Source organism: Myotis daubentonii, chromosome 16, assembly GCF_963259705.1.
Source record: "Myotis daubentonii chromosome 16, mMyoDau2.1, whole genome shotgun sequence".
In the NCBI taxonomy this organism is placed as follows: domain Eukaryota; kingdom Metazoa; phylum Chordata; class Mammalia; order Chiroptera; family Vespertilionidae; genus Myotis; species Myotis daubentonii.
The window spans coordinates 34,002,353-34,029,534 of NC_081855.1; the positions used below are offsets into that span (position 1 = coordinate 34,002,353).

The 27,182-nt window shown below is 37.4% G+C and overlaps 1 protein-coding gene and 1 long non-coding RNA gene across 10 annotated transcripts in view; one reads left to right on the top strand and one right to left on the bottom strand.

The window, feature by feature from the left end:
- The window catches only part of SYNRG (synergin gamma), a 61,172-nt gene that overhangs the window by 14,472 nt on the left and 19,518 nt on the right, over positions 1-27,182 (top strand). For 5 of the 9 annotated variants that reach the window (XM_059669674.1, XM_059669676.1, XM_059669679.1 and 2 more), the window contains exons 7-13: positions 3,876-3,953; positions 6,063-6,259; positions 6,885-7,133; positions 8,951-9,084; positions 14,136-14,251; positions 14,714-14,776; positions 20,663-21,604. In XM_059669674.1, the coding sequence (XP_059525657.1) occupies positions 3,876-3,953; positions 6,063-6,259; positions 6,885-7,133; positions 8,951-9,084; positions 14,136-14,251; positions 14,714-14,776; positions 20,663-21,604 (1,779 nt within the window). Of the gene's footprint in view, positions 1-1,612; positions 1,913-2,748; positions 2,983-3,875; positions 3,954-6,062; positions 6,260-6,884; positions 7,134-8,950; positions 9,085-14,135; positions 14,252-14,713; positions 14,777-20,662; positions 21,605-27,182 lie in introns of all 9 variants that reach the window. The other 4 variants (XM_059669670.1, XM_059669671.1, XM_059669672.1 and 1 more) reach the window with 2 other exon arrangements.
- LOC132218453 (uncharacterized) overlaps positions 1-27,182 on the bottom strand; it is a 32,992-nt gene that overhangs the window by 2,008 nt on the left and 3,802 nt on the right. Inside the window, exon 2 of the long non-coding RNA XR_009449201.1 lies at positions 5,822-7,230. This is a non-coding gene — a long non-coding RNA (uncharacterized LOC132218453). The remainder of the gene's footprint in view (positions 1-5,821; positions 7,231-27,182) is intronic.

A 27,182-nucleotide genomic window follows, 5' to 3' on the forward strand; every position in this document is an offset into this window, starting at 1 on the left:
CTAGTAAATGTCAGTATGACAACTTTACTTGTAAATCTTCTGTGTTTATGAGTATGTTAACATTAGTAAAATGCATTCACTCAAAGCAAATGTAATAAAGTAGTTTATTGCTTTATTATTTTAAAATAATTTTGCTTTTTATTAGCTAGTTTGGATTTTATTCAGTGTGATTAAACTTTGAAAATTGTACCTGCCCCCTTTTTGAAAAGTCACGGGTTTAATAATGCTCCTCATGGAATTTTAGTTTCTTTAATATGTTTCTTTGTTGTTTTTATTATCATTTATCATCAGATAAGCAAAAAAGTGCCTATTTAGAGCAGGATAAAGGGAAAGTTGTCCACCAGTACTGATCTGAGAACCCAAATTGAGATCTTAAATCCACATTGTCAGTAACCATTATTAAAAAAAACTGTCCTGACTTCAGTAAATGTTAAAGCAATTCAAAGTAGTTAAAAGTATGGCAATAATAATATTGTTAATGAGCCTCATATTAAATATACGTAGTACCTGTTAGAGAAGGTTTATTACAAGAGTGATTCTCACATTTAACAGTAAAAAGCCATAGTGATGTTAGTATTCTTTAGAGCTAAAGAAAATATAGTCCTCAATCAAGATTTTCTTTCTTAAATTGACTGTTGAGTTGTTTGACTCGGCACTTTATGGTGTCCCAATTTTGAGGCTTTTCACAAGAAAATATCACCTTGGCAATGTGTTTAATGTTCTTGTTGTCATAATTTTCACTAGAGGCCTGGTGCACGAAATTCATACACTTGCGGGGGGGTCCCTCAGCCCGGCCTGCGCCCTCTTGCAGTCTAGCTCTGCTGTGGAAGCGGGAGAGGCTCCGACCAACGCTGCTGTGCTCGCCAGCCATGAGCCCGGCTTCTGGCTGAGCGATGCTCCTCTTGTGGGAGTGTACTGACCACCAGGGGGCAGCTCCTGCGTTGAGTGTCTTCCCCCTGGTGGTCAGTGAGCATCGTAGTGACCAGTCGTTCCACCATTTGGTCAATTTGCATATTAGCCTTTTATTATGTAGGATCCTTCACATGGTAACTTTACTGAAAAGTGAACTATTCAAAATGTATGGGTTAGACCTGCTATTTCAAAAATTATAAGTATGTATCATACATTGTTTCTTACTGGCATAATGAATTTTAATCAGAGTCTATGTCTGCCCAAAATGTGTTCAGCAGCATTTGGTGGGTTTTCATATTTCTGGTATATATTAGTTTGAAAGCATATTATCCAGATAAACAGATCACTTGAGTTTCAAAAGTAATCACCACTTTGATGTAAATTATTAGTGGTCACAGGGGGAAAAATTAGTACTAACTTAATAAAAGAAGGAAAGAAATTTTGACTTTATATTTTTCTCTTTTTGAGTCAAATGTAAAATAGCTATAAATCTCTTTTTAAAAAAACAAAAAAATTGTGTAGTAATAGACATCCAAGTGTTTTGCATTCATTATAAAATTCCATTTGACTGTTAATTACATGTTATTTCTTGTTCACGTGTACTATTCATGTTTCAGTATATTCTTTTGGAATTGTACTACATCTTTCTCCCTTTTGATTTTCATTTCTGTGTGTTTCGTTACCATTTTCCATTTTGCAGATTATCCCACATCATCTCATTCTAAAACTGTTTCCCCATCACCTGCCTTTCTTGATGAAGAAGAATTCAGTGACTTTATGCAGGGGCCTGTTGAACTTCCCACATGTGGGCCTTCTTCCACTTCCCAGCCTTTTCAGTCTTTCCATCCCACCACCCCACTTGGCCAGTTGCATACACAGAAGGCTGGAGCACAGCCTCTCCCTCCAGGTCAGATTCCAGTGTCTTTTGCCTTACATGGTGTCCCTGGACAAATTCCTTATTTCTCTACTGCTTCAGCCTCATACAATGTACAGAGAGCAGGTAACTCTTAGCATATTAATGAAAGTATTTTTAAGATAATCTAGGCTTATTTCTTTCTTTTATATAAGTTGAATAATACAGTGATGTTGGCAAAGAAACATGTACCTGAATATATGAGTACTGTTGAAATTGTCAAAATAAGAATCTAGATTTTTTTAATTCTGGGCCTCACTTTCCAGAAAAGTGATTTAAAACTTTTGCTCTTAAATTAGGCACTATTTAAACCACCTTAGAATTTTAAGAACAGACCGATTTCTTCATAAGATTACTCCTATTTGGGAAAATCACTAATATCATTTTCTTAAGAGTAATGAGCCAGGGAAAGCTGCTTTAGAAAGTGCTCTCTCTAATTCAGTTTCTTCATTTGCTGTCCTCGGGAAAATTTTAATACTTGTGAAATAATGGGGGTTGGGACAGTTATACACCATGGCGTGAGACATAGAGTCGTGCTGAGAGGGATCTTAGCTGAGATGTACTGAGTCCACACTTTGTCACTTAACAGAGGAGAAACAGACCCAGAGATGATGTTACTGGCCAGGGGTCTCACCAGTGGTTAGTGGAAGTGTCCCTATCGTGTGTAGGTCACCAGACTTCCAAGGTAGTACTCCTTCCACTATACCATTCTATCTGCTGCCTCAGAGAATGCTTGAGAATCAAAGTAGATTTAAAATCTAAGTCTCTCAATTTCTATACAATTGTGTAGTGATTGAATTATTTAGAAATTTACTTTGTATGTGGCAGGCTCTTCCCTTAAGAATCTGGGGATGGAAATGAATGATTGAAAAAATAAGAAATTTGCAGTTATATACAAATAATCCTTCATGCTGTTTGTTTAGGCCCTTCTTTGGAGGAGAAGCTCCTAGTAGCTTGTGATATAAGTACATCTGAGCAGGAACAAATTAAATTAAATACTTCTGAGGTTGGGCACAGAGCCCAAGGCCCAGGTTCCAGTAAGAACCATCTTAGTTTAACGGCCAATATCAGGGGTGCTGTGGATGGACGTGTAAGTGGTACCACTACTGCAGAGGCAGAAAAGACTTCAGACCAAAACCTGCCCATTGAAGAGAGTGGTGAGCTCATGAAATATTTAGCAAAAAGTTTATTTAACCAAATGCTGCTCAAATGCTAACACCTTAAGCATTAATCTTAAAATGAATGTTGCTTGATTTTGCTAATCGAAATTTTGCTTAAAATATATTTAATGCATTTCTTTCTCCAATTAACCCCTACGATTTTGCTCTGAATTCTTTCAATATACTGTTACTCCTTTTAAAATTTTTAAATCAGAATCATTCCTGAAATTTCTTTTATAAAAACTTTTCATTCTCCTTCTTGCACTTTGTGGTATTCTATAAAGGTTGAAAGGTTAAAATTTAACTGGAAAAGTCACCAATGAGAATATAATTTTGCTACTATGAAGTAAATCAGACACACTGCTCCCTAAAAGGTCAAATTTTTATAAACTCAGCTTGCAGAGATGAATTAGAATGTGGGCAACCCTGGAGGTAAACTTTTGGAGGGTATTTCACTGGACAAAATAAACAAAAATCCTATGCATCTAAGGCAGCAGTGTCATGTTCAGGTAAAAAATACAGGCTTTGTAAAGAAACATAAAAAGCTGTAAAGCTTAGGCAACCACATTTTTTTTTTTACATATAAAAATTTAAACCACTGATTTTTGTGGGTTTTTTCCCTTTAATTTGTAATACACGTGAAATGGTGCAAGCCTCATATGATTCAGAATATTGATTTGGTATATCTTAGGTTTCTTTTTCAATAGACTCTTTAGGACATAGTTAATGTGTAGGAGTTGTTTAGAAACCAAATATTTTAGTTGTATTGGTGACTTTTTTTTAGTGTCTCCAGCCTGTGCTCTTTTTATAAAAAAACTATGACTCTATGTGATTCCCCCATCTTCTTCGTGGACTGTTATATAGGTTAGGTAATGTTCCTTATCTTCTAGGTGTAGGTGTATTTCCCTCACAAGATCCTGTTCAGCCCAGAATGCCTCCTTGGATTTACAATGAAAGTTTGGTTCCAGGTAATAAGAGCTTCTTTGTCCAGGATTCCCATCTGGATATTTTGCTTTAAATGTTGTAAATGTAATTGTAAGTAGTTACTTTCGTGCTTACAAAGTATGCAGAAGGAATTGTAACTTCTTTCTTATTTTTTTTTCTGAAAGACTTCAGAAAATTAAATAGATCTAATGTTTCTTAAGGCTGCTTTATATATGAAGTAACTATATATATGAAGGAGAAATGTTTTGCTTATGTTTTATTGACCATTATATACTTTTAATTCTAAAAACTTTTTTGATTTATCATGCTCTAGAAGAAGTGATCAAACATTTATAGATTATTAATAACTTAAAGAATAGTACTAATATGTGTGATGCAATTTTCTGAACTCTTGGTGATTAGTTTATATTTAAAAAAATATTCCTGCACTGATTGGTTTGGCTCAGTGGATAGAGCGTCGACCTGCGGACACAAGGGCCCCAGGTTCAATTCCGGTCAAGGGCATGTACCTTGGTTGCAGGCACATCCCCAGTAGGGGGTGTGCAGGAGGCAGCTGATCAATGTTTCTCTCTCATCGATGTTTCTAACTCTCTATCCCTTCTTCTCTGTAAACAATCAATAAAATAAATTAAAAAATATATATATTCCTATGACATTTTTATCATATGGTAGTATCTGAAATAAAAAGACCAAGTGGCATCTTTTTCTACATTAGAAGATGTTTACGTTTTTCTTTAAAATGTTATTACTGTTGAGCCAAAAAAGAAATTTACTAAAGTGCACATTTTGTGATACTATTCAGTTGATCCAAAGAATAGGTCTGTTTAAGCCATGGTTGATGTGCATAGAATAATGACTATTATAGCGGAATATGTTAATCAAGCTTAATAAATTGTAACTTAATAAATTTGTTCTACTTTGCCAATCCCTTATAAACGAAAAGGTAGCTTTCATCAGATCTTTAGTGTTGTAGATTGGTTATAGATTGAAGTTGTTATACATTTGATTAAATAAAACTCATGCAAGATCCTGATAGCTGAACTTCCTTTTACATCATAATCACAAATTGAAAGGCTAATTTCCCAAACCAAGTGGGACTTTAGTTGTACATAAAAACAATAGGTTTTCTTCCACCTTCCCATTAGACAGTTTGCATCTTTTCCTCTCCGTCTTCCAGCCAAACAAACAAAATTTGGACTTGGTATATTTTGGAGTTACATCCATTTTCTGCCAGCTTGTTTTCTTCCTTTCTCCTTCCAAACATACATGTACACATAATTTCCTAGCCAAAGTATGTGTTGTCACGGCTGGGCTATTAATTTGCAACCCATAGTTAAATCATAAATGTAAAATTTTTGCTTTAAACATTTTTCCCTATCTATCTTAGCCCTATCCACTTTCATCCCCCAAAACTCCTCCAACGAGGGTTGCCAGATTTAGCAAATAGGCATACAGAACTTCCAGTTAAATTTGAATTTCAAATAAACAGTAAAGAATTTAGTATACGGTAAGTATGTCCCATGCAATATTGGTATCCTGTATGTTTTATCTCAACCCTTTCTCAAACAGCCTTTCTCACTTTGTCCTTTGGAAACCCTGTTTTATTGTGGAAATGTCCCCAAATAGTCCCTTTCTTTTTTCTGCTTCCTTGCCTTAACTAAAACTGTATTTTTCTCTTAAGGCTATATTCCATAGCACCTTACCCATTGATGTTTTTTCTCACTGCCTCTAATTCATCGGGACAGGGAAAAGGTGGTATTGGTATAATTCCCCCTTCCAACTGCTGTTTTCAAACTATTCCCACCATCATTATTCTACAACTTCTCTTTTAAAGTCCACCTCCATTTATTGTTGTTATTACCTTCTACTAAATTATAAGACATTTTCTTACCCTTAGTCCCAAATCTTCATCTTTAGGACCAAGCTCCAACCTCTCTTCTAAGCACCAGACCTTAATTATCTGCTGGATATTTCCACTTGAATATCTTTACAGCGGTTCAAACCCTGGCATGGCTTTAGTTCTATTAAAGCAGTTTGACTTAAGATGATTCTCCTATAAGCAACATTGACAACAAAAAAGATCAATTAGTGGTAATATATTTATTTTTGTAATCTGGTCTTTCCTTTAATAGATGTCTATAAGAAAATCTTAGAAACCACCATGACTCCAACTGGAATAGATACTGCAAAACTTTATCCCATTTTGATGTCATCTGGACTTCCCAGGGAAACTCTTGGACAGATATGGGCCTTAGCTAATCGAACTACACCTGGCAAACTTACTAAAGAAGAACTTTATACTGTTCTCGCCATGATAGCAGTAACACAGGTAGACATTGTTTAAGTTAGATCAAATAATTTTTCAATATAAATTGGAAGAATATGAATCCTTTGTGATTACAACCTCGTAGCATTCTTTGTACATTAAAGTTTAAATTATTTTCAAGATAGTACTTCAAAAAATGTATAGTTTATATGAAGCACATACTAGAAAATATTCCTTTGTTTAAAAACTATTTAATATATTAACATCTTCTGACCTATCTCTCTTTGAACTTGAAAGTTATTCAATAATAGATGAAGTTTCTCTCTGTCCTTTGAAGTGCTTGTTTAAAATTCCTCAGATATAAAGTAGTTTCCATCTGATAGTAATTTCTCTTATATTACAAAGCCATTTATAACATATCTAATCCTGATTTGATTATAGTAAATTAACCAAACTTGTCAGAGAGTGAAAATGTCAGAATTGATACATGTTGGCCATTTCTTTGCTAAATATTAGATTTGCATTAACCTTATAATTTATTTTCTTGTATAAAATTCATGAGTTTTGGGAGAGTTAGGAGTGGAATCATACCAATGCTACAGATTTTACATTTTGGTCTGTCTTTGCCAGATTTAGGTTGTATGTGGTTTATAATCTGCTAAAATGTTTTCATTTTCTTCCTATATAGAGGGGTGTTCCCGCCATGAGTCCTGATGCTTTAAACCAGTTTCCAGCGGCTCCTGTTCCAACTTTAAGTGGCTTTCCTATGACTTTGCCTACTGCAGTGAGTCAGCCAACGGGGATGCCTTCAGGTCCTGCAGGCTCTATGCCCCTCAACCTTGGGCAACCAGTCATGGGCATTAACCTTGTTGGGCCAGTAGGGGGAGCTACAGCCCAGGCTTCCAGTGGCTTCATGCCAACTTACCCTGCAAATCAGGTAAATGGAGAAACTGCATATTCCCAATAACCTCTGAAAGGATCTGGGCAATGTTTTTTCCAGAGATGCAGAGAGGATTGATGGATTATGATGGACTCTGGAGGTGAAGATTAAACAAAACAATACAAAATTTAATTTTTCATTATTTAAAAAACATGAAGCAATTAGTTAAGCCTTAAGATACTTGAATTTTGGCTAAAAGTTTATAGCTCTTTATACCATATACTTTTTTTTTATACCATATACATTTTTATACCATATACATTTGCTCTCTCTTTAAATGTCCTCAAGCCTAATAAAGTTAATTAAATTCTTAGGCTGTTAAACCTGAAATTAAAATAATTCAGTTTATTTTTCATTTCTCAGATTAGCAAGAAACTTAAAAACAATATTTAGTATCAGTAAAAATGTAGGGGAAAGCCCTAACCGGTTTGGCTCAGTGAATAGAGCGTCGGCCTCCGGACTAAAGGGTCCCAGGTTCAATTCCGGTCAGGGGCATGTACCTTGGTTGTGGGCACATCCCCAGTAGGGGGTGTGCAGCAGGCAGCTGATCAGTGTTTCTCTCTCATTGATGTTTCTAACTCTCTATCCCTCTCCCTTCCTCTCTGTAAAAAATCAATAAAATATATATATTTTTTTAAATGTAGGGAAAAGGGACTATTGATATTGATACAGTCTTTTTGGCATGTGGGTTTGTTAATAGCTCTCAAGTTTCTAAATGTCTGTATCTTCTGACCTACACAGTCTTGCTGTTAGGAATCTATCTCACAGAAATAGTAACTCAAATTAGCACAGATACAAAATGATATGTTATAACATTGTTAGCATAAAAAATTATTAATGGCTAAATGTCCCTCAGAAAAAGAAAGGTTACATAAATTTTGGTTCATTCATACAGTGGTAAACTGTTTGATCATTAAAATGAATTAAGAGCCCTAACCGGTTTGGTGCAGTGGATATAGAGTGTCAGCCTGCGGACTGAAGGGTCCCAGGTTCGATTCCGGTCAAGGGCATGTACCTTGGTTGCGGGTACATCCCCAGTGGGGAGTGTGCAGGAGGCAGCTGATCGATGTTTCTAACTCTCTAACCCTCTCCTTTCCTCTCTGTAAAAAATCAATAAAATATATTTTTTAAAAAAATGAATTAAGATAGAACTGTATGTACTGCATTGAAAAGATGTCCATTTCATACAATTACATTTTTTAAAGTGAAGAATATAATATAAGCTCACTTTTAATAAAGCAAATGAACTGTTTATAATAAGCTTATATCACTTTTTTAAATTTACAAACACGTACAAAATGTTTTTTAAAGATGACAGGTTCTTAGTAATCTGTTAAGTGATTTAGCTGTTTAAAAATTATGTAGCCGGTTTGGCTCAGTGGATAGAGCGTTGGCCTGTGGACTGAATGATCCCAGGTTTGATTCCAGTCAAGGGCATGTTCCTGGGTTGCGGTCTCGATCCCCAGTAGCGGGTGTGAGGAGGCAGCCGATCAATGATTCTCTTTCATCGATGTTTCTATCTCTCCCTCCCTTTCTCTCTGAAATCAATAAAAATATGTTAAAAAAATTATATAGTTTATCTTTTTAAATCAGTTTTTTACGATTTGTACATTAGAGTATCTAATTTTTTAGACAAGATTCCTCCCTTAAGCACTGGAGTTGATGTTGTATCTGAAGGGTGTTCTTCTAAAATTAGGTAGTTGTAACTAAATGCACAGATTTAAAAGATAGTCTTTGAGATTGACATTTGGAGATTTTTTATTTACTATTTTACTAGTTTAATGCTTTCTCTTTAAATGTCCTCATAAACCTAGGTGGTAAAACCAGAAGAAGACGACTTCCAAGATTTTCAAGATGCTTCTAAGTCAGGATCCCTTGATGACTCTTTCAGTGATTTCCAAGAGTTGCCTGCTTCTTCAAAATCAAATAATTCCCAGCATGGAAACAGGTACAAAAGAGTTGGTTATAGTTAACATTGTATTTAATCATTGAGAAAGAGACATCCACAATGAGAAGCCTAAGTGTAAGTAAGAGAAGTAAGACTCTTCACTCTCATGGTTTTTCTGATTAATCTCTCCTTATTCATAGTTTGACTCTTCAAACTTTTGTCCACATTAAACTTCATCCCCTGCCATTTCTTCCTGGCACACACCTGCTTGCCTATATTTTATTTGCCTGTGCTACACCTGATTTATTATAGCTGAGTGCATCTGTGCAGTGAGGACTTCATGTTCTTGTGTTATGACCAGGTCTTCAACTGCTGAAAAGTTTTTTAGCCTGGAGCACATCATTTGATATTTTTGCAATAAATATAATGTTGATTTTCTATAGAAATCATAATTCAGAAGATGAAATATGATTATTCACGTCTCATACTTAAGTTGAAATTAATGGCTGTTAGGCCTTCGTATTTCTCTTTGTTTGCATAGAGACAATTGCACAAACATATTTCTAATGTTTTATGTGCTAGTTTAACTATTAGTTACAGTAACTGATTCAGTATGTTCTCAACACCATTCTAACATTTTGAAAAAGTATTTAGATACTTCTTCCACAGAGTGGAACATACCAGAATTTGATTAAGCAGTATGAATTTCTTCAGGTTTTTGTTTTTTTTTTGAAACTTGTTTTTGTCAGGATACATATTCCATTTCTCAAGTTTCTATTTGTGCAATTCCATTCATCTTTTCCCTTTTAACTAATTGATTATCTCTTAGTCAACATTTATTGCATATGCACTGTAACAAGAACTGAGAGATAGGCATTATAATTACAAATTAGGGGAAGAATTATTCTGATTTTAGGAATATATCAAACACATGTAAATGACATATAGAAAAAAATATATGAGGGTTGTGACTCTAAAGGACTAGGATTTCCAAGCCCACTACACCAGCATATGTGTTATTAACCTGATAGACACAGAATAATATTTCTTTCTCATTTCTCTTCCTTTGAACAAAGTGTTCTACTGCTATCTGAAAAATACCTGAATGACCCAAGGCATCTCAAAGCATCCGCATAAAATTAAATTTATTGTTTTCCTAATTAAAGCTAAATAAAAAATTGTTAACTCATCATTTTCTTCTTTGATAACTCATGTCACTGTATTCAGTCACCAAATCAGAAACATGTTATTTATTTTTGGCTCCTTCCTCCCTCCTTTACCACTATCAACTCTGTCAGCTCCCCTTGTCATGGAAAAGGCCATGTGTGATCTTGCTCGTGCCTACTCTCAACTACTGCCATTTGCCCGCAGCTCATACTGCGGTCATGCCAATATGACGTCAGATTCCCCATGCTCTTTCCAGCTTCTGGCCTTTTACATTCCATTTCCTTTCATCTGAAATTCTTCCCATCGTTAATTATAATTCCATTTCAAAAATTGATTTAATATAGGAAATTTTTTAAAAAATATATTTTATTGATTTTTTACAGAGAGGAAGGGAGAGAGACAGAGAGTCAGAAACATCGATGAGAGAGAAACATCGATCAGCCGCCTCCTGCATATCCCCCACTGGGGATGTGCCCGCAACCCAGGCACATGCCCTTGACCGGAATCAAACCTGGGACCTTTCAGTCCACAGGCTGACGCTCTATCCACTGAGCCAAACTGGTTTCGGCTAATATAGGAAATTTTTACTAACCTTTTTGGATCAATCACTGCTACCAAGATGAGTTAAGAGCCTCTCTGTCTCACCCTGTCAAGGTGTACCTTATGATATCTGTGCCCTAATTATAATTACTGGGTTACCGGACTATTTCCTTCAATAGGCTGTAAGTACCTGAAGACAATATTTCATGTCTACATATATAATACTTAGACTATGATTTAGTTTATTAAGGTTTGATGGATGATTATATTATATTGTAATGTGAAAGTCATAGACTAAAGTCTATCAAATTGGTGGTTCATTCCTCTGAGGGAAAAAAAACCTCTCATTAGATGAAATTAAAATTGGGGTATAGAAAGTTTTAAGATGGTGGCTACACCTGAGATATGTGGGGTATTAATTTTGTGTGGCATTATCTCCACATCATAGTTGACTTTCATACACAGCCATTCTTTGCAGATTTTTCTTATTGAGTTCTGATTTGACTTTCCTTGCATGAGAACATTTTGCTCATGTCTAAGAGTCCATGATCGTTGTTTACTTATTCATTCAGAAATATTTACTTAGCATCTGCTATATGCTAGACGTTAGGGTAAGCACTAGAGATGATAGAGAAGCAAAAAACACAGTTCTTGCTCTCAAGAAGCCTAGTTTTATCTGAGTATTTATATTAACTGATAAAACTCTCTTAGAATTGGTCCTTAAATGTGTGTGTGTGTGTGCATATAAAATGAACTCCCTAGTTTATGATAATCTGTATTCTATATTGTGAGTTTATTCTTAAAGAATATTTTTTAAATCACAATATGAATAGCTAAGCCTAGGTGAGACCATTTTGGGTGGTATTTTTAAGCAGAAAATGGGCATTTTTTTTTTTTTTTTTGGTCAGAGAACATAAAAAGGAAAGGAAAGTGTTAGAAGTACGCTGGAGTGGAGAGCATTGTTAGTGGAGGAACAGGGTTGGAGGGAATGACATTAGTTAAGGGCTGCACCAACTGTGGGATGACATGATTTATGGCATAATCTGTAAAACATTTTATATAGAACTAAGAAGTGGCATGATGAAAGTGATTTTTGCTGCTGTGTGTGGGATAAATTCAGCTGCCGGTGATAATCCTGTTGTGAGATGATGAGAGGTACTCTGATTTAGAGTTACAGATGCTGAAAAGTGTGTATCTGAGAAATTGGTTGGACTCCATGTTGAACTGGATGTCAAAGTCAAAGGGGAAATGACCCTGAAGCTGGTGTGAAAGGGGATCTGGAAGACAGCAACAACATTCATTTATCCATTCAGAAAAAGCTTTGTGTCTGTCAGGCACTGGGGAGCCTAGTATAATAAACAAGACAATATAGGGCTCTGATGCTAGAATAAGATTAAGGTGTAGAGGTTTTGAGTTGCTTAGTTTTATTTTGCTTTTTAAATGGGTGTATTTAGCAGGGTGAGCAAATAAGTACAGTCATCTACCACAGCCATATTGGAGTGATTGTAAAGCATAAATAGAATTTTATTTTGTTTAGTTCAGTCAGCAGTACTTCAATATCCTGAAGATCCTCACTATTTTTTTTCTAATTCTGAAAATAAATTTAATTAATTGTCACATTTAATAGAAGACTTTAAAAGACCATAGCTAAAGTTACAGGTCATGAAAAACTAAATAGAGCATTCAACTTTGTGTTTTATTCCTAAGGCATTAATTTACCTTTATTCCTGTGTAACATTCTGTTCAATGAGTTGTAGTTTAATTACTTACGGAATTTTTAAAAATTCACCTATAACATATAGCTGATGACCTATTTATCAAGATCAAATATGTAGCAGCTGTTTGGTAGTGAATGTGAAATTATAATATTTTATAGCACTAAGCCCTAAAGCACTGTGGATCCCCATTAATGTGTGTGTGCAAGAGCTGGATTTCTTACTTTGCTTGGAGGCCACTGATAAGAAGATTTAAATGACTGTGGAAAGGTTTTTGCTCCAGGGCAGAGAACTCAATAGAAATTCATTTATATAATTTGCAGTGTGTTATTGAGTGACACAAACTAGTGGTGGAATATAATCATTCATATGTAAAGGTTGTTCTTCCTGGGAGCTGCCTGTGTTTGATAAGAGGGGGAAAAGAAAGCAGTGCTTTTCTAGTATGTGTTAAACTGGTCCAAGAACTACCCACATAGATACTACTCGGTACACTATTTTTCCATCCAGGGAGAAATGTGTCCACAGGCAAAAGTATCTTTATCTAATTTTGAAGTGATAGTTGTTTTACTACAAAGATAGCTACTGGAACCGCTGATGTTATCCTAGCAAAAAATGCAAATAACTCTATCGCTGCTATCAGATGTGTAAACTGCTATCAGTAAGCAACACCATGAAGCAGCAGCATAATCAAAAGAGGAACACTTTACATCTTGGCTTGAACAGCATTTCATAAATATATTTTTATCTCAACTACTAGAGGCCCGGTGCATGAAATTTGTGCATGGGGGGGGGGGTCCCCTCAGCCCAGCCTGCACCCTCAACAATCCAGGACCCCTTGGGGGATGTCCGACGGCCGATAGGGCCTAAACCAGCAGTTGGACATCCTTCTCACAATCGAGGACCGCTGGCTCCTAATCGCTCGCCTGCCTGCCTGGTCGCCCCTCGCTGCCCTCCTCCCCCCCCCCCCCCCCCCGGCCAGCCTGATCGCCCCTCACTGCTCCTCCTGCTGGCCTGATCGCCCCTCACTGCCTCTGCGTGCCAGTCTGATTTCCCCTAACTGCCCCCCTGCTGGCTGGTCGACCCCAAGTGTGTTCCCCCCCCCTCCCCCCCCCCCCGCTGGCCTGGTCACCCCACGCAGCCTGCTGTTCAGTCGTTTGGTCGTCCCTCACTACCCACCCCCTGCTGGCCTGGTCTTAGGCAGCCATCTTGTGAGGGCATGAGGGTTAATTTGCATATACCTCTTTATTATATAGGATTCCACCTCTACATTTTAGAGAATAATTAATATTAAGATATTAAGATTCCCATAATTTACTTTAAAATATTGGGTATACTTATTTGGAGCAATTCACTTTTATGGACCTAAAAGTTAAAATTGCAGTAGGTTGTCATTCTATGATAATCTATTTCCAGTGCCATTCCAGTTGTTTTTATGGCTTAAAGATGTGATTAGATGGTCAGTGTGGATCCAAAAATAATCAAGAGGAAAATTATTGGTTGGGTGTTGTTTCAATATATTTTTTCAAGAAGGATGTTGTTTTTAATCATTTGTAGCATATCTATATTTTTAACTTTTAAAGCAGGGAGTCATGTGTTTTAGTTACTACTTGCCATTTTAATTCTAAGCTCCTACTGGAGAAGGAAAGGATTTAGTGTTCTAGTCATTAAGCAGTATTTTTTCCCTTTCAGTGCCCCTTTGTTGATACCACTTTCTGGAACTAAAGCATCAGCTTCAATGGATAAATATGCTGTGTTTAAAGGGATTGCAGCTGACAAGTCCTCTGAAAATACTGTCCCATTTGGAGGTAAAAATAGTTTGTGAATTCATAAACCTGTGAATGTGAATCTTTGTTTATAGTGGTGGCCTTTTTAAAATATATATATATATATATATATATTATTGATTTCAGAGAGGAAGGGAGAGGGAGAGGGAGAGAGAGAGAGACACCAATGACGAGAAACAATCATTGACCAGCTGTCTCCCGCACCCCCCCCCCCCCCCGCCGCCACCCCCACCCACAAGAGATCAAGCCCGCAACCCAGGCATGTGCCCTGATCAGGAATCGAACTATGACCTCCTGGTTCATAGGTTGATGCTCAACCACTGAGCCACGCTGGCCGAGCCTTAGTGGTAGCTTTTTGTGGTAAATGTGTAAAACGCCTATACCACGTGTTAAGTATGTTTGGCTAACCCAATCTGCCTTATTTTCTTGAGTTGTGATCTCAAAGTTGCTAACCTACTTGAGTTTCTGTCTTTTTAATCATAGAGTCTGGTGATAAATACAGTGCTTTCAGAGAACTTGAACAGACAGCAGAGAGTAAATCTTCAGGTAAGTTTTGGATTCCTTAAATGAATAAATTGTTTCAATTTCTAATAAAAGAGATCTTTGAACGTTCTTCTTTTTTTTTTTTTTTTTTAATATATTTTATTGATTTTCTTACAGAGAGGAAGGGAGAGGGATAGAGAATTAGAAACATCGATCAGCTGCCTCCTGCACATTCCCTACTGGGGATGTGCCCGCAACCAAGGTACATGCCCTTGACCGGAATCGAACCTGGGACCCTTGAGTCCGCAGGCTGACGCTCTATTCACTGAGCCAAACCGGTTAGGGCTGAATGTTCTCTCAATGGCACTTAATGCCTTTATTGTGTAGGAGTTGTTTTTTCCTTTTTTTTTTTCCTGTGTGTCTGGAAATTATGAGGAAGCAAAATGTGGTTCAGTTATTGGAAATTATTTTCTAAAATTTAGGGGAAACCCCAAATCAATGCAGTTTCCTCTAGAGATAGTGCATTTCCTCTCTCCAGAAGCTGTCAAGCCATGTTAGAATCCTGTATCAAATGTGGAGGGCTCTGACCACTTTTAGTTATTTTAATGTCCCACAAGACTTAAACTGTGAACTGTATAGAAGGCAGCAACCAGTCTTTTACTTTTCAAGATTTTCAAAATTGGTTATTCCCATCTGATAATAGACAAACATGGTAATTGACCATACCTTCGCTACGCCTCCCATTGGCTAATCAGCGTGATATGCAAATTAACCGCCAACTAATATGACGGCTAATTTGCGTACTGCAGGCAGATCCTGCTGCGCCACCCCACCTGGGGCTGGCAACAGCGCGATCCCCAGCCGCTGGCCGCCCCAGCGCAAGATCCGGGCCTGCCGTGTGCAGGGAAGGGCGGGTAGTAGCACGATCTGAGCAGCCGCCAGACCTAGCGTGGGATCCGGGCCTGCCGTGTGCAGGGAAGGGCAGGTAGTAGCACGATCTGAGCAGCCGCCCGACCTAGCGTGGGATCCGGGCCTGCCATGTGCGGCCCAGGGCGGGGGAGTGGTGGGCGGCAGCGTGATCCCCAGCCACCACTCACCCCAGCGCAGGATCCAGGCCTGCCATCTGCGACAGGGGTAGATGGGGCAGACACCGCGGGATTGGGCATACCATCTGCCACCAGGGGAGCAGGCCTAAGTCAGCAGGTGGTTATCTCCTGAGGGGTCCCAGACTGTGAGAGGGCACAGGTTGGGTACACAAATTTTTGTGTACTGGGCTTCTAGTAATTTAATAAAATGAAATGAAAGGGCTTTCTGTGCATATGTGTTCTCCATGTCTGATAGAAGGGTTAAGTAGAGTAGAAAGGAATATAGAATGATATGCCCTGGTGGGGTGGCTCAGTTGGTTGGAGCATTGTCCCGTACACCAAAAGGTTGCAGGTTCGATTCCTGGTCAGGGCACATACCTAGGTTGTGAGTTTGATTCTCTGTCGGGGTGCATACAGGAGGCATCTTATTGATGTTTTTCTCTCACACCAATGTTCCTCCCTCCCTCCCTCTTTTTCCCTCCCCACTTCCTCTCTTAAATCAATAAACATATCCAGTAAACATATCCTCTGGTGAGGGTAAAAAACAACAACAGTAAAATGATAATGTGAGAGCCATGTATGTAAAGGGTAAAAGTTAGGTTTGTGATTAAATTCTACTGTAAACCTGATATATCGGGTTTAGATCATCTATATGCCAAATTATGTCCTTCAAAGCTTAACTATGCATGCTATGAAATTTGTATACTCTGTTGAGGATTTTTTCCTGGGAACAGTACCACATTCTACTTTTTTGTACTGAATGCACAAATTTGGAATATCCTTCAACAATCACTTGTTCTCACCCTTCTGCCCAGGGCAGCGGTCGCCAAACTTTCAGACTTCACGGATGGTCCTCGGACCACTGGTTGGTGACCGCTGACCTAGGGGATGGGAGGAGAATATAGGAAAGGTGAGTGAGTATATATGAAACTTAGAGTAGAAAGTGTACTGCTTAAATATCTAAAAAGGGAATCTCACCTTTTCTAAAAATACTCAATCCCTGACAATTCTTATATGCTAGAAATGTTCCCTTGTGTTTCAGCCAGGCCTTTAGGGTGTAATAACTATGTCTTCCTCCTTGCTTGTGTTAGGTACTAGGAGTACAAAGATAAGCCCTAGAGGAGCTTTTGGCTTGTTAATTTGTCATTTACTCCTAGCAATGCTTTCATCAACTCCTGGGCCAAGGCAAGTGTGGAGTAAAGAGCATGGTCTAGTACCAGGGGTCTTTGTATAGTATGGTATTAATGATTGAGTGTACCTATGTTATTTCTGGGAAAGACAGTGGTGCCACCTAAATGTCCTTAGTCCTGCTTTTATGACACTTTATTAACAGAATTCTAGATTGTTGTTGCCATTTTTGTATACTTGGCTTTCATTCCTTTCTTAACTTTAACTTTATGGCCTTCCAAGCAGAAATGCCAACTTTGTTCATTTTAGGACATATTTTATTCTACTTGCATTAAAAATACATTGGCCTTACAAAGTATGTGAATATCTTAGAATTTATGAAGACTCTTATGGTATTATGTTCAGAGCTGTGGGTTTGTTAGGTTACTAAATGACAGAGTTTAATAATATTTCCTTTTTTCTACCCTACAGTTTAAAACATAATTAAAGTTAATGAGGAAAATATTTTATGTAGCTAAGTGACACTGAAGTTTTAATAAAAAGCGGTCTCTTTTGAAATGTTTTTAGGGCCTATAAAGTAACAACTAGAGAGGGAAATTTATGAGGATTCAGAAGTTAACTGAAAAGCTACCCATGAAGTACTATGCTTAATGGAACTTCTGATATGCAAACTTCAAATGACTGTAACTAAATTATTTGCCTCCAAAACCCCTTTGTTTTTGAACTTGTAAACCTACCCATTTTTACTTCTTTTTTTTCCCCATTTTAATTCCTTTTTAACCTTTTCACTCAGCTTACATTTCTAATGGAAAAGTTTACAATTCATCAGTAAGTTTAGTTTGCTGTGGTTATTTCTTTTTAAAAATGACGAAGCAAAACTTGTCAATTTCACAGATATTTCAAAGCAGCACCTCAAAAATGTTGGCTGTGACAAAATTAGCTGCTTATTACCTTTTCATTTATAGAAATAATGCAAATATTGTCAATGATATACTTGCCTAACGTACTAGGGTGATTTTTTAAAAAGTTTTATATCTGCTTCTCCTGTCAGTTTGTGAAATTGACTATAGTTTTATTGGTCTTAAGTTTAACAAACATAAAATAGAGGAATTCTGAATGTTTTTCCTCTCTTTCTAAAGTTTTCCTAATAATAGTAAATAGATTTCTCTGTGTTGATGAATTATGCTGGTGAATTGGTTTAAGTAGCTCAGATTAGGAGGAAGCAATCTGCTTCTATTATTTTCCATGCCTTTTTTATGATATGTCAACATATATATCACTTTACATGCACAATATATTTAAAGCCTGTATTAATGACAATTTTAAGAATTGGATTTTAGTTTTAAATACATTTTTATAGTTCATATGCTTTTATATTTTATTTTTAGGGAAAATATAATTTAAAAAGTGGATGAGGAAATTAAAGCTCATATTTTGATTTATAACTCTCTGACACTTATATTTTTAAACAGGTGATGTTGGTATAGCTATAATTATATTTGGTTTATCTCTGGTTTTCATTACCTGGTATTACCTAGTGCAGTGGTTCTCAACCTTCCTAATGCCGCGACCCTTTAATACAGTTCCTCATGTTGTGGTGACCCCCAATTTCATTGTTACAAATTGAACATAATTAAAGCATAGTGATTAATCACAAAAACAGTATGTAATTATATATGTGTTTTCCAATGGTCTTAGGCGACCCCTGTGAAAGGGTCGTTCGACCCCCAAAGGGGTCCCAACCCACAGGTTGAGAAACGCTGACCTAGTGGATTTTATGGAAGACCTTCAGACACTAATAGAAAACTAAGATCATTTGCATCCCAACCTCATACCTATGAGTGATAACATTACTATGATAATAAAGAATAGAAAACCTAATAAGAATCATGGCTCCAGATTTTTATCAGTATCTTAACTGAGTCTATTTAAATATTTAAGAGAAATACATTAGTACAGCGGTTCTCAACCTGTGGGTCACGACCCCTTTGGCGGTCAAACGACCCTTTCACAGGGGTCGCCTAAGACCATCCTGCATATCAGATATTTACATGACGATTCATAACAGTAGCAACATTACAGTTATGAAGTAGCAACGAAAATAATTTTATGGTTGGGTCACAACATGAGGAACTGTATTTAAAGGGCCAGAAGGTTGAGAACCACTGCATTAGTACCTATTTTCTCTGACTAAAAAATTAATGAAAAATTCTGTCAGAACCCCATCCTCAGAGTAGCACAGTATAAGCTTAAATCATATCCTTTGAAAATTTTAATAGTAGAGTTAGAGCGTATTCAAATCCCTTTGAATTTTAATAAATAAGCCGTCAGTGAGATGGCTGATTTCAAGGAAAACCCAAGTACTGACAGGTTTGGATATGTTAGACAGTATAGGGAGAAGCTGCTTTATAGTGTGCCCTGGGCCAGAATGCTTTGCAAATAAGTAGATACCTTTTCAAAAATTTTCATCAGAGTTGCCTTTAAATTAATGTTTCCATATACTGGAGCAAGACCACCTAGTATGTCAAGTTAAAGTGGTGTTCATCCTAAGTTTAGATGCAGGGTTGTTTTTTGTTTTTGTTTTTCATAATATCCCATTGGTACCTGTGATATATTTTTCCTGATTGATCACCATGTAACATATTTTATATTTAAAGGGCAATATTTTATTATAACTCTCTTCAGCAACAACTATTTTTTTAATATATTTTTATTGATTTCAGAGAGGAAGGGAGAGGAAGAAAGAGATAGAAACATTAATGATGAGAGAGAATCATTGATTGGCTGCCTCCTGCACACCCCCCACTGGGGATGGAGCCCACAACCCAGGCATGTGCCCTTGACCGGAATCAAACCTGGGACCCTTCAGTCCGCAGGCCGACACTCTATCCACTGAGCCAAACCAGCTAGGGCCAGCAATGATTTTTTATTCTGTTATACCCTTGGCTGGCCATTCAGTGCGAAAAAGTTCTGCAAGCAGTGCTTTTGGCCAACTGAAGGATCTGGCACCAGGAGACTTCTCTCACTAAAGGGAGCAAATGAAACGAATACTGTTTGGTGCTCTCGGTTTGATTTTTTTATCACTAGCCTTCAGTGTGGAAACAAATATGTAGTTCCTAAAGGAATATTTGGTACGGTTTAAACTGTAGTTAAATTATGTCAGTCCAGTAAGGGAAAACTTTTTTTTTTTTCAAATATATTTTATTGATTTTTTACAGAGAGGAAGGGAGAGAGATAGAGAGTTAGAAACATCGATGAGAGAGAAACATCGATCAGCTGCCCCCTGCACATCTCCCACTGGGGATATGCCCGCAACCCAGGCACATGCCCCCGACTGGAACCGAACCCGGGACCCTCCAGTCCGCAGGCCGACGCTCTATCCACTGAGCCAAACCGGTTCTGGCCAGTAAGGGAAAACTTTATAAAAGTATGCTTGTCGTATTTTAAAATATGTATTTGTATTGATTTCAGAGAGGAAGGGAGAGGGAGAGAGAGATAGAAACATCAATGATGAGAGAGAATCATTGATTGGCTGCCTCCTGCATACCCCACACTGCGGGATGGAACCCGCAACCCAGGCATGTGCCCTGACCGGGAATTGAACCATGACCTCCTGGTTCATAGGTTGATGCTCAACCACTGAGCCATGCCAGCCGGCAAAGTATGCTTGTCATTTAATATGCTGTGCATCATATTGTTTTCAACTCTCTTATTTCGCTGTTGTTTTTTCTTCCAGGAGAAAACTTTGCAGAATTCAGATCTGCAGGGACTGATGATGGTTTCACCGATTTTAAAACTGCCGGTAGTATATCACCCCTAGAGCCACCAACAAAAGACAAAACTTTTCCAGCAGCCTTCCCCTCAGGAGCTATACAACAGAAACAACAAACTCAAGTGAAAAATCCTCTGAACTTAGCAGACTTAGATATGTTTTCCTCAGTTACTAGCAGCAGCGAGAAACCATTGTCTTTTTCAGCCGCATTTAGTACATCAAAATCTGTTTCTACACGACCACAGGCAGGACCTGCTGTGGCCACGACAGCATTGGCATCAACTAAATCTTGCAGTTTGGCTGATGATTTTGGAGAATTCAACCTTTTTGGGGAATATTCTAGCCCAGCATCTGTTGGGGAGCAGGATGACTTTGCAGATTTTATGGCTTTCAGTAATAGCTCTGTTTCATCTGAGCAAAAGACAGATGACAAATATGATGCCCTCAAAGAGGAAGTTAATCCTGTTCCTCTGACCAGCAGCTCGAGCAACACAGTGAAGAGTGGACAGAACTCTGCTGCTGCGTCTACCAAATATGATGTCTTCAAACAGCTTTCTCTGGAAGGATCTGGACTAGGTGACGAACTGAGAGATAACCCTCCTTCAGGAAAAAGTGACGATGATTTTGCCGACTTCCACTCCAATAAATTTTCTTCCATGAACTCAGACAAATCCCTGGGAGAGAAAGCAGTGGCTTTCAGACACACCAAAGAAGACTCTGCTTCAGTGAAGTCCTTGGATCTCCCTTCCATTGGTGGCAGCAGTGTTGGCAAGGAGGACTCTGAAGATGCACTCTCTGTTCAGTTTGACATGAAACTGGCTGATGTGGGAGGAGATCTTAAGCATGGCATGTCTGATAGCTCTTTGGATTTACCAACAGTTAGTGGCCAGCATCCTCCTGCTGCAGGTGAGGAATTGGTGAGATTGCTCTGGTGATGGTGATGTAGATTTCAAAGATGGTTCTGTGGGTGTTGATTTACAGACAGTAAGTCTCTGGCTCTTAACCTTTATGAATGTCTAATAACCTCTTAGTTACCAGTCCCCATAAGCAATGTTAAATTTGAATCTAGGGATACTTGGGTATAATGGATACCCTGAATACTATGGAACTTAGATTGGATAAATATTTTTATTTTTGAAATCTAACACCAACTTGGTGTTAGAGGCACATAAAAATCCACTGCTAAATGAACCCCACATTGCCAAAAGGTTTTGTAGAAATTTTTGCAGTGCCAGTAATGTTCCTCTATTTCTGTGAGTGAGGCCAGTGTTTTCCCTCTCCTTTTTCTTCTCTTGGGTATATTTAATAGCTGCCAATATAGTTTTCTGTTTGGTTTACAGAAACTGACTCTTGTTCGGTCAATAAAGTAAGAATGTGTAGCCAGTTGTAGTTTGCCAGGTCCCTACTAGAGAAAAAGAGGGAAAGTGCTTGTGTATGGATGTCCTGTGTGCCAGGGTCTGGCAAAGAGGAGGGCGTGAGTTAGTGGATTTCAGGTACAGTTTTCAGTGTTAAACTTTATTATTGGAAGTATTAAATTTTAACAGGTCTGTAGATGATAGAATAGGGTAACCTCTCACTTTCTCATAAAATGTTTGAGAATATCTTAAGGGAGCCCTCTTAAAATTCTGTATGAATTTACATGTAGCAGTTTATTCTCTAGCTTAACTTCTTGTCATAAAAACTAGATTCCCAAGTGTCCTAGTTTTTATTTTGTTTTGTTATTTGATACATATAGAAAGATAAACCTATTTTGTGGCCTTTAATAATGAGAGCTATCTCAGTATTACTGTATTATTCTAGAAAATTTATTATGCATATGAAGGGTTCATTGTTGTTGTTTTTTAACTAGAGAAGAACACATAACAGACTTCCAAGTTTACAGATCCAGGCAGAAATTGTAAAGTATTAATGACTTTTGCAATCAGAAAACAAAATTGCCTCTGTCCTTTGGCTGTTGAAATGAAGGTATCCTTAAACAGGGTGCTGAGGCAGGAGCAAGTTTTCAGAGATGTTGTGTGTTTCACGTTTGCTGCTTGCCAGGGTATTTTCCAAGTACAGTGGGCTGTCTGTCCTCAGACTCCTTGTGCCCCTGACTGTCTACTTCCTTTTTTTGTACTTTTCCTCAGATGGTTTCCTATATATATATTTTTTTTGCTACTGTTTGTTTGATACAGTGAATTTGTTTCTCTTTTTTGTATGAGCTGCTTGAGCCACAGCAGTTGATTGCAAAGTGCTCCATTTTCTGAACAACAGTATTTGATTTTTATTTTAAAAATCTCATAACAAGTAAACTAGCTTTCTGGACTCTGGAATTATTAATTAGAAGCTATTTTTCTGAAAGTGAATCTATATTCTTTCACAGTGCCAAGCTAAATGTCTTTATGAGATGAGTCTAATCTGGGTTTGGGTGTCTTTTTTTCCTCCCATTTTATTTGGGGAGGGGAGGCTGGGTTTTTTTCTTTGTTCTGATTGACCTGTTAAAATAATATTCTGTGCTCATGTTCTTTTATGTATGTTTGGAACATTCCCAGCTTGGAACCTGTAATGTTCAAGCCAAGTCTCTTCAGTTTGAGATATTCTTAAAAGCAGATTGTTCCCTCCTTTGGATCTGTAAACCTGTCGAAAGAAGCAGTATCCCTTTAGAGCGGTTGTTAAAAGGGGTTGATGTCTGACTAATGCACTATATAGTTGTTGAGCAAAATTGCTGCATAAATGTATTGTGGAGGGTACATGACAGGGACCTCTTCGGTTTTCATGTTGACCACAGTATCTCTTGCTCTCCTAGTTTGAGGGTTAAAGGTACTTCTTGTTGGAGAAATTAGAAGTGTGCTGATGAAGAGAGAATAAAATGTAGTAGACTGCTATCTCTAGACTTTAATCCTATTTAGAAACCCTAACTTAACTCTGAAGGGGATACTGTCTCTTTTAACTCTTGCTATAATTCTTTGTATGGAAGGTAGATAATGCTAATAACATTGCCTGATTTCTCTGCATATTATTACATTTAACCCTTTGAGCCCTTGCTGCATATAATTTCAACTAGGCTGCTTTTGTCCGCCCACTAAATTTAATCTCTCTGGCACTGAAGCATCTTGACGTGCAGTCATTAAGATCATCTGGTTTTGTTGGCAGCAAGAGCTTACCTTCATTTGTGACACTCAAAGGGTTAGCAAGACTTCTGTAGCTACCTACCTACCTACCTGTAAAGTAACTCTTCTTTGTCATTAAAAATCTTTGTATTTTAATCAGCGCCTTTTTTTTTCTTTTTTCTTTTTTGGGCTGCTTTTCTGATGTCTTTTTTTTATAGACATTTTTCTGTGTGAATGTGCCTTTTTGAACTTGCTTTGGTATATTCCTCTGCAAATACTGATCTGCATGCTTATTCTAATGACTTATTTTCCAGCTCTCTGTACCACTCTCTTTTGTGATCTGTAAGTCCTATGTTAATAAATAATTCTTTGGCATATTTTGAAAGTGTGGGGATGTGTGTAATTTCTACTTTTTCAAGGTTAGACCAAAAAAATCTCTGGTCCATATCCAGTTTAAAGCAATAGCATCTCCTGTGATTAGAGGGTTTTCCCTTTTGTTTGTTTTGTTTCCTCAAACACCTTTCTCCTAGAAAAGTATTGGTGCATTTTAGCTTTTTCCCTTATAATTCCATTGATAAAAGTTTTTAACATCTCACTGGATTAAAATATAACTTTAAATATTTTTTAAAGTGTAAGCTGAACACAATTTTAGACATTAGGAAATTTACTTCTTCTAGTGAAGAAACTGGGTAGATTTCATTGCTTAGTAAAGATCACAGAGTCTTTCTCCAGTAGGAGTTCCATTGTGAGGAGAGGGGGCAGAGGAAAAGGACACATTATCAGTAAATTTAATTTAAAATAAATTATCAAATGGTGTTGAGATGGACTTCTGAGCACAGTAAATGTAAGTTTAATTTAAATTGATAATCTCTGTACTGGAAAGTGTTGAGTGTTAATACCAGGACTGATTTGATTTGAGTTGAAATTGGGTGCTTCATCCTCTAATTGTCTAGTACTTCATCTTTCCAGCTTCAGAATGTATTGTGAAGCCGCTCTCAGTTGTTTTTTACTTAGTCCATAAAACGACTTTAGAGGATGCCTCAAAGTAGACTTCAAACATTTTCATTTTTAAGAAAAGAATTCTAGAAAGACCCACAAAAATTAACAAGAACAGACCAAATGTGGAAAATATTTTTTTTCATTTTATTTACTTATTTGTTTATTTCCCCTGGCTGAGGATCAAACCTGCAACCTTGGCACAACAGGATGACACTCCAACCTACTGAGCCACCCAGCCACGGCTCCCCCACCCCCAACCCCCATTTTAAAGTATAATAATAGTAAAAAACCTTGAGAATATTATTGTCTTCAGATATAAAAAAAACACCCAAGATCAATAAAAACCTTGGGCAAAAGGGGTTGTTTCTATGGTTTAACTTTTTTTCTTACAATTTGAGGCTTTAGTTCTTCGATATATTTTAAAATCGAGGCAGAAAGGAAATTAAACCATTGAAGATAAGGATTTTTATTAGAATTCTTAACAGATCACTTATACTATCTGAAGTATGCCATTTGAGAAGGAAAAAAGTTGCATATTGGGTTTTAGATTAACTCTAAGAAAAGCAGGGTTTGCCATTTAAAATATTGTGTATTCCAGGGCATAATGCTTTAGACCAGTGGTTCTAAACCTGTGGGTTGTGACCCCTTTGGCGGTCAAACGACCCTTTCACAGGGGTCGCCTAAGACCATCCTGCATATCAAATATTTACATTACGACTCATAACAGTAGCAACATGACAGTTATGAAGTAGCAACGAAAATAATTTTATGGTTGGGTCACAACATGGAGGAACTGTATTTAAAGGGCCAGAAGGTTGAGAACCACTGATCTAGAGTGATAATACCAGGTGCCCTTTAGGGTTTCCTGGCGCCATATATAAGACCAGTCTTGTGGTAGCTTTGGCTAAGATATCCTTTGTCAATGGAATTATCTAATGCTAGATTGGTCCACCTGAGACTTTTATTTTAAATCCTTTCTGCATTTATCTAAGCAGGCTGGAGAAAATGACTGAATATAATTGTGTGTAAAAGAGTCGCGTTCACAAATTGAACAATGTGTTCAGAGTAACATTTACTTACAGGGAGGAAGTTTTAATAATGTAAATTATGAACTTGCAATAAAGAGTTAAAGAACTCTGTGCTACAGATTTAAACAGGCAAACAAAAAATCGTTTTGTTTATTCCAATACCAAGTTAAGTAAGACGTGGTTAGTGCTTGACTTCATACATCAGTGCCTGAGAAATTATACAAATGTATTTATATTCTACAATCACTCTATTGTTCACATTAAAATCGCTGCTGATTTTTAAAAATAGCAAATGAACATGTTGAAGACATTGGCAATATCAAAGAAGCTGGGCTAAATCTTAAAATAACTCAAAGAATCAAATTATTTTTAAAGAGCTGCTTGTAGCTTTGTTTTTCCATCAATTGAATACTTTTGATAAGTTGTTTTGGAAGGAAAATGCTGGCCCATGAGTCAGTACAAAAGAATGGGAGTTTCTGTGCTGATTGGAAAGCACTGGAAGGCAATTAACGCAGCAGCTTTTCCTGTTTTCCTCAACAACACCTATCAGGGTGTTTGAGATTTAATAGGATATAGTGAGACCAGGTTTTAGAATTAATAGAGAATGTGAATATGACTGATCTCAGGAGAGAAAAGGGCCACGGTGGGAAGAAGTTGAAATGTATAAATGTTTCATGGTTTGTTTTGGTAAATGAAATTTGCATTAAATCAGTATTGGAAATTAAAAGATATTTAAGTTTTTCAAAGGACTTCCTGAGTCCAGTGAATATTTTTATTGCTACATAAAATACTAGGGAATGGTAGAATTCACACATGTATCTCCTTTCTTCTTTTCCAAACCCCTTTCTCAAAAGCCGGTAACTCTTATTCATCGCCTGGGGGGTATGCTTACAGCTTTAGAAAATGGGAACTGGTATGGCCTTCTGTCTGTGTCCTGTAGTGGCAGCTCACATTCTTTGTTCCGAGAAATGCCTTGTTTTCGTGTGTAACATTGGTTTAGAAGGGATTTCAATGGCGGTTATAGAAAACTGATAGGGTTACTTACTAGCATAAGCCAGAAATCCATGTCATGATTTGAGATACAGGATGAAAGGCAGGTTGTATAGTTTATTCCTTTGGCCTTTGTAATAGGACATTCCTGGTTGCAAACAATTACAGGTATTAAAGCACACAGTTTGGCCTATTATCTGTGTGCAGTTGCAGTTCGGCCTAGCGCAGCGTCAGAGTTCTTCAGTAGAACTGGAAATGTAGTAGTGATTCTCTGTGCATTTTATCACATCCATTCTGTTTTCTTTTTCTCTTGCAATGTTTACTAGTAGCATTCAGCTATCAAATTGAAAACCCATCTGTGGCAACTTTGGTGATTAC